Source organism: Cryptomeria japonica, unplaced genomic scaffold (assembly GCF_030272615.1).
Source record: "Cryptomeria japonica unplaced genomic scaffold, Sugi_1.0 HiC_scaffold_1572, whole genome shotgun sequence".
Classification (NCBI taxonomy): domain Eukaryota; kingdom Viridiplantae; phylum Streptophyta; class Pinopsida; order Cupressales; family Cupressaceae; genus Cryptomeria; species Cryptomeria japonica.
In genome coordinates, this window is record NW_026729938.1 from 18,678 (window position 1) to 26,981 (window position 8,304).

General features: G+C 32.4%; 1 protein-coding gene across 1 annotated transcript; it reads right to left on the bottom strand.

Annotated features, from left to right (window-relative positions):
- Positions 1–6,590: 6,590 nt before the first annotated feature.
- LOC131873356 (methylesterase 8-like) lies at positions 6,591–7,958 on the bottom strand. Its single transcript, XM_059216308.1, has 4 exons — positions 7,629–7,958; positions 7,262–7,402; positions 7,057–7,188; positions 6,591–6,965 (listed from the first exon to the last, which is right to left on the bottom strand). Exons 1-4 carry the CDS (start codon positions 7,839–7,841, stop codon positions 6,696–6,698), a joined length of 756 nt encoding a protein of 251 aa, XP_059072291.1. The 5' UTR covers positions 7,842–7,958; the 3' UTR covers positions 6,591–6,695.
- Positions 7,959–8,304: the final 346 nt, after the last annotated feature.

An 8,304-nucleotide genomic window follows, 5' to 3' on the forward strand; every position in this document is an offset into this window, starting at 1 on the left:
GCATTCATATTCCTAAATAAGATGATTTAGTTTCATTCACTTCTTATACCTTCACTTCAACTTCATCAATCACAATCTCTTTTTTCTTTTGCTCTTTTTTATTTAGTCCATTATGGTACATCATTAGACACCACATCTTTACTTATAACAATACTTTTTATATGGAATCATATAATCAATATGCTTTATTTTCAAATCCATAACCACTAAAAATGCATTTTAGGCCTTTATAGTGTAACTTAAACATTTATTTATTTATTTTGGCATGTGTACAAAAGAAACACACCCAAATACTCTTGAATGATTATGACCTGTCTTAACCATAAACCATGCTTGTTCAACCATCATTCCTTTAACTATTTCTTAGGACTTTTATTACAAGATACACTTTTATTGATATTGCTTCACCCAATTTTTGTTCCAAATTATTCCCTTTCATAATAACCCTTTCCATTTAAATAATGATCCTATTCTTCCTTTCAACAACTCTATTTTATTATAGAGTATGGGAAGAAGTGAACTCTCTCTTTATTTCTTGATTTCTAAAGAAATATAGATTAATTTTTGAACTCAACTACATTATTTGATCTTATCAATTTGATATACTTACCACTTTGTTTTCCAACCAACCTCTTGAATTCTACAAAATTGTCAAATACTTCTGATTTTATAGTGAAATTATATCCCCATTTATTCCTTGAGATATAATAAAAGAAGGTAAAAAAACACTTATATTTATTCAAACAAAGTGTTTTGATAGGACAACACAAATCCATATGGATTTAATTGAGATGTTACTTGTATATTCTAGATTTATCAATTGGAAAGATAACAATATGTTGTTTACTGACAATACATTCTTCACATATTATTTTTATATTTCCAATCAAAACTAAAACTTCAACCTTGAAATTTTACTTCCTTTAATTTAACTAGACCTTAATATTTTGTTTCCATGAGTGAAATGAAGAAAAAACATTCTATAACCTATCATATTTACTCTCACAACAATCATATTTGTTCTTGCAACAAGTGCATTCATTTTTAACTTGTCTCTTTTTATGCACTCATTCTCATCAAAATTCACTTGATAAATTTTTTCTAGCATTCTAATCAATAGAATATTCCTTTTGATTATTGGAACAAATAGTGTTGCATTGATATGTTTTATTTCACCATATTCTATCACAATTATAACCATTGCATTTGGTCCATGAAATTGATTATAACGTAATACCAGTACACTATGATGTTTGTCATCCACAATGATAAACAATTTCTCACTAGATGTCATATATTATGAACATCCAAAATAAATGTAGCATACAAAATTCTCACTAGCAAATGTTTTTTCTTAAAATGTATAGTGAGTATTTATGGTTTCTATTCTACCTTGTTTACTTCAATATTCTAATGCATGGTGTCCAAAATTATTGAAATGATTTCAGCACTAGACATTAATTTTATTGTTACAATCTCCCCCATTATTTCTAGCTCTTTCTCTTTAATTTTCTTTGAAGTTTCTCCTTCTTCCTTTATTATTACATCTTCCTCTAAAATTGCTAGGTTCGCATTTGTAATAAATTTTATGGCTCTAGTCACCTTCATTATGATTCATGAATAGTGCATTTTTTTCCTCCTATATTCATTTTAGACAAAATTTATTTATATAATATTTCTTCATTATTTTCTTTATAAGTGCTTAAATGGTTAACAAAATTTTACTCAGTTCATCTATTTTGCATAGTAGTGAGATCTTTATTTTCTCTCGCTTTTGAGTTGAAATTGGGATGTAAATTGTAAAGTTAGGGAAAAACAATGGATAATTGTGTAAAGTGGAAAAAGGGGAGCTTATCCAATTCTCCATGGGGAAAGGGAAGATTCACTAAGCTCAATTTTCACGTGGAGGTCTTTACATTCAAAATAGGGGGATGAATCTACTAAATCCAATCCTAAATGATGCAAGGACCGAATACTAAGTAGATTAGTTGAAGTTGGAATGTGTTTGATCCTCTTTTGTAAGTTGAATAAGAAAAGTGTTGGGAATGAAGAGAAAGTATGAGAAAACAACGAGCTACAAATTCGAGATTTAGTCATGCACCTGGATCTGAGAAGTTTGAGATGATTCAAAGTTGCTCCACAAAATCAAACAAAAGTTGCAGGGACTATTTGTCTAGACAAGGGCACCCTCCACTTGGCCCTTCGAACTTTTGCATGTCAAAAAGGGTTTTTCCGTCTCTGTGAATAAAGATTAATTCTTGAAGTATAGTTGCACATCTATTTCCTAAACATAGAAAGAAGAATAAATGGGTTGGGAATAGAGGTTTGCCTAAGTCAAACCCTGGTTTAGAATCAAGCTTGAAAGAAATACTACAAATGCTTGAAATAAATGATGGAAAGGTATACCTTTAGATCTGCAATAGATGATAACGATGCTTTGCTTCTTGGATGTAATCACATATGTTTTATGAAATGGCATGAACACATGACAAAACCCTAACACACATATGATTGCAAATGAACAATGTAATGATGCTCCAATGGATAGATGAAGAGTATGCGACCTCGAGGAATGCTAAATGATGAATAGTTGAATGCTTGATGTTTGAATGGTGTCTCCTTGCCTTCTCCACCTTGTCATGCTTTCACCTTATGATTGTTTGTTCTACCAAATGAGAGGGGAAGACCTCCTTATATACTTGCTTATTGTCAAATATTTAATTTTTCAACAAAGGCTAGCATAGGAGATGTATTTCCCACTCAAATTTGAGATAGGGTCTAGGGACCAAGATGGGTCCCAATTAGGGAGGACTTGGGCATAACGCCTTGGTCCTACCCTAGTTTTGGTCAAGATCAAAGGGCTATGCAAGTTGTAGGATGTGAATATGAGGTTTGGTTGCATAGGAGAGTCATAAACAGGTCTCGATCAAGCATGGGAATGAGACCGATAAGGCGAGGACCCAAAATACGGCCAAAATTACAAGGAGTGAAATTTGAAGATGCTACAAATTGAAGTGAAATAATAATTACAAATTACTACAGATATTAAATAGAGCCATGGATGGAGATCTAAGAAAATTGATAAAATTATAACCTATTCTTTAAATTCAAGCCAAATTACTGAGACTAAGATTGTAGGTCACCCTAGTCCTATAACTCATAAATAGGCAAGTGGGATCTCTTTTAGATTATGGAGACACACTAGATTCGCTATCAAATTATCAAGAAATTTTTTTGGGACTGGGATGGTAGGTGGCCTCGATCCTCTTCTTTTCACTCTATTGAAATCTGAAACAATTCATCATCATCAACTTTGTCAAAATATCTAACTACAACTCTTGAGTCAAATTCCTACATAGAGAAAGAGAAGAAAATGGATTAAGGCAAGCCTTGGTTTAGGAATTAGCCTTGAAATTGAAATAATAATTATAATGGAAGTAGAATTGAATAGCTATAAAATGTTTTTATTTTAAGGGAAAGGCTAGATCTGAATTGAATGCTCATAATTGAAATGTATACCTTGATGAAGATTGTCTGAATCTTCACACAAGGTTTTTAGGGTTTAATTTTTAATATCTTTATAGAAAGTTTATCATGGATGCCATCTTGAATGTTTGAACTTGACTAAACTTATTCTTCAATGCTTGATGAATTCTTGATTTCTTTCACACTTGAATTGAATTTGAAATCTTCAATGAAGTCCCCAGAAGTTAGGTTAGGTTTCAAATGAGAGGAGTAGACCTCCTTTTATACTTGACCATCCAAAAACTATTTGAATTTTCAGCGTAGGCCAACATGGAGATCTAAATTCCCACTCACTTGATGTGACTATTGTGAGGACCAAAATTGGGCCTTGATTGAGAGGACCAGGGTAGTGTGGTGCCATGTTCCTGAGAATTAGGACTCATCTTTGGGGTAGAGACAATAAAGAAGCTAGAAATGCATATTTTTGAAGGGTCTGAGCATAATCAAAATAGGCATCAGGCATCAAAAGACAAAACACCAAATTGAGGTCTAGGTGAGGAAAAAAATGTATGTAGATATAATGTTTTATGCTACACTAGAAAATACTCCACAATATTAGTGACATTGTACTTGGTAAATGTAATACTAAAGTCCCTAAAAACACAAAACAAGGTCTTTGCATTCTCAATTTTTTTAATCACTTCTAAAAACATAACATTCTTTTTTACCAAATCCACCTCTCTAGGACTTTTGACCTCAAACCAACTTGTTGTCCAATGCATACATCTCAAAATCGACCTCTATTGGATTACTGGCATCATATAGATGCCAACCATTGCTAATGTAGCCATTGACAATATAACCATTGAATATCATTTTACATATAGTTATCCAACCAACAAACTTTACTGTAGAAGCCACCTCCATAGGCTCAACAACAATCAAATCTTCAACATAAACCACAACACCAATAAGGGGAATAACAATATTATAGACGTCAACTACACCCAAAGGAGTAAATCCCACCTCAATAGGAGACTTAGAAGAGAAATATGGTAGAAGATAGGTCTCCACCTCAAAACAATACTTAATAAATCCACACTAAAGGACCCAGATCAAAAAACCTTTCAAGAGTTTAACCTAATGCTTTAGGAAAAAGTCCACCTCTGCAGGATGATAAACAGAGGGTAAGCCTACAACAGAGCCCACCTTAACAAAACCCTCAATTGTAGGATAGTAAGATTCAGAATAAAAGAAAACAAACATGAGCCCTTCCATGAGAAAGACTCATAAAAAATTCCCAAAAAAGGTGAGCCAGATTTGTAAATAACCCAAATAGGAACCCCAATAAAAGGAAGACCAGAAGAGATGTTACCATAGAACAACAAGGGCATGCACCACCAAATATCCCCACATCCACCTTTGAAGATCATAATAATCAAAAGAGTCCTAAAAAGACAAGAATCCATTAAACTAAACATATGAGAGCCATAGAGAGGAAGAGTTGTATGAAGGGAAATTGCTAGAGTGACACAGAGGACATCAACTACTTGCAAATCTCCACAACATGACAAACACAGGAAATCCCAACAAATAGACTCACCTTGTGACGATCTTTCACCATCAAACATAAACAGATCGATTATTGTAGAGTCATATGAAGAGAAAACATCTTCCCAAACAAGACCTTACTCCTAGCATAAATAGAGGCTCTAAAAGCCAAAACATTCACAACCCTTAGAGCCATAAGAAAGAGACAAACCCCTACCAAGCCTAACATGGAACATGGAAACCCAAACTCCATTGCAGGACCCAGACACTATAGGTAGTTGTCACCCCCAACCAACCAACTTGACAACAAAAGGGACACTCCACAACAAGTTCTCAACCTACCAAACAGGCAAAAAAAAGAAGCCCTTGAATAAAAACCCAAACCTCTATGTATTTTAAGCATTATAACTATAAAAAATAATGTTCACTAGTTTTATATATAGGTACATTGTAAATGTCATAAAATAGATAAATAGAAATTCTTAAATTTGCATTCTTTATTAGAAGTGACAAGTGCATCTTTTGTAATTATGTATATTGTCTATTGAATATAAAGATCTCGTTCTGTGTGTCTCATGGAAGAAATAAACGATGTATTCATTTATAGAAATTTCTTTAAAATTTTGTCTTGAGCTTTTGGAAAGAAAATCAGTTCTTTCTTTTCAAGCGTGTACACAATCTCCCTCTGTTGCTACATATTTCTGCTTATACGGCATTTTGTTTTTGTACTTTTTAATGTAGTCTGAAATCATTTTCATGTTAAGTTTTCTCATTTCTTATAGGTCTGTAATCTAATTTTGATATTTGGTGAAGGCAAACAAATAATAATAATAGTGATATGTTGATTACACAACAAATCATACAAAAGTTTCTGACTGAGTTAATAAATAAGAGGATATCTAATATATGGAGTTTCAAAAGGTAAATAACATTATAACATACATATTCTATAATAACCAACCTATAATATTTAATGTATACAATTAATAAATCCAATAGATATTACAAAATTGTCAGATATTAATACTGTATACTTGTTGTCAAAATAGTATAATAATTCCATCGTTTCAATTTACAATATTAAGAACTTTGACAAGTGACAGAGTCTATTCTTTGATTTCACAAACTTTACTAAAAATCCATCTACATCTGATTCCTTCATTTATACAATATGAAATACTTAGATTTTCAAATAAGTTTCCAAAGAATCATACAAATCTATATGGATTAAACCAAGATGTTGCTTGGGTCTATTAGATTTAGCAATTGAATTTTATGTTGATTGTAAACAATACATTTTTCATACATCTTTTTTATATTTTTAATTGAAAATAGACTGTCAACTATTTTTTATCTTTTAGAAAATTAATTAACCAAAATTGCAGGAACCATATTTGATATAAAATTTTACTTAGTAATTCCAAGATAATTAAAAAATACCGCTGCAGAATCAATGATCCCTATGTATATTTAAAAAATTGTCAAAACGTAATTGCTGTATATTTGTTCTTGTCAAACATAGTATAATAATTTCACCGTTACAATGCTACAAAATTAATAACTTTGGCCTGCGATAAAGTTTAATAGTATATAATAATTGACATGTGACAAAGTTTATTGTAGGATTTTGAGATGTCCCAAATTTTACTAAAATCCATCTGCATCTGATTGCTTCACTTTCACACACATATCTTAGCAATTTGTATGAGCACCTCAGCCAGATGAAGAGGCTTGGAAAACACTATGGTATGATCAGATCCTTCAATTTCGTAAACCATTTGTGGAGGATTCTCTGCAATCATCTTTCTCTGGTACGCCTCCACAAGTAATTTATCTTCCTTCGCAACAACGTATATTCTCTTAACGCTTCCATAGTTTTTAACTGTATACAAAAGAGGTTCTTGCCATAGAGGAAACTTTCTCTCCAGTGAATCCCACAACATTAGATCCTGCATTCAGACCCATATAAATCAATTATTCAATTGAAATTCCAAAACTACCCGATACACTACCGAAGTGATTCTGTTCTAAGTGATTTACCCAAGAAGGACTGTTCTGTGATAAAAAATGTCTAGTAAACTGGGTGCCAAATCTGAAGGATGTGGCCGGATTTTCTTTCCCATTTCCGTAGTAATATGTGGAGTCTCCGAAGTCTCCAACTATTGATGCGACCTAGAAAAAGAGCGTTGCAAGTTTATAACTGTTGGTGGTGCAGAAAATAATAGAGAGAGGGAATTCATCAAACCTCAGTGATCACATCAGAGAAAGTTGTTCCACTGAGGGGCATGAAGGCAGTAACAAAGACAGCAGCAGCAATTCTATCTGGAAAACGCTCCATGGTAAAACTCAAATTGAATCCACCAGCGCTGTGACCAACCAATACAACCTTAACAGACACACAGCTACAAATTAGTTCACATCCATGGTTTTGATGATCTGAATTCTATTGGAAATAAAGATATAATGGACACAGATGGGCTTAAGTTTTAATTTGTGGAGGCGGTTCATCTGAAAATTTATTTTCTAGAAAAACCCATCTAGTAATGTAATTTATAATGAATCACTTAAACAAATTAAAATGATTTTTTTCCTTTCTTTGAACAAATTCATACTTTCTCGTCTGAAGGAAGAGCTGTAAAGAAGTCTGTGAGTGGCTGATTGTACTCTTGTAAAGAAGATATGGTGTCGGCGTCTCTAGGATCTATACCTCCGCCGGCCATGTCAAGGGAAGATACATTGTGGCCGGCTTTCAGAAGTAGATCTGCAACTTTATACCAGCACCAAGCCCCATAGCCTGATCCATGCACCATCACAAAGTGACACATTACATTCACTTCAAAAGAGCAGCTCGGAAGTTCAGGATATGGAAGATGAAAGGGCAATATTTGAAGGCTGCGTTCTCTCTTCAAAATTAATAATTACCCTTATCATGAAAGAGTTTATTATAAAGACAAGCAGATATATTTTAACAAGCGTATCAATTATATATATGTGGTAATGAGCATGCAAGTTGTTCAAATAGATTTATTATAAAGATAAGCAGATATCTCTTGGAAATGTCAATACTTATTCACTAATATTATAAAGGTTTATTACAAAGACATTTAATAATATTAGTATAAAAGGTTTACTATATAAGAGAGTAGATATTAAAAATCTTGTTAGGACATATATGTTATATGATTTTATTTATATATATATATATATATAATTGATTTAAATATCTTTCAACAAAGAAAATAGTCATTTGTTAATATTATATAAAGAATTACTATAAAGACATTTAGT

Excerpts from the sequence above, each read along its gene's own strand:
- LOC131873356 (XM_059216308.1), bottom strand. The coding sequence starts at position 7,841 with ATGTGTCACTTTGTGATGGTGCATGGATCAGGCTATGGGGCTTGGTGC. Across the intron at positions 7,403-7,628 it reads CTCTTCCTTCAGACGAGAAA|GTTGTATTGGTTGGTCACAG; the intron begins GTATGAATTTGT and ends GTGTCTGTTAAG. Across the intron at positions 7,189-7,261 it reads TCTCTGATGTGATCACTGAG|GTCGCATCAATAGTTGGAGA; the intron begins GTTTGATGAATT and ends CTCTTTTTCTAG.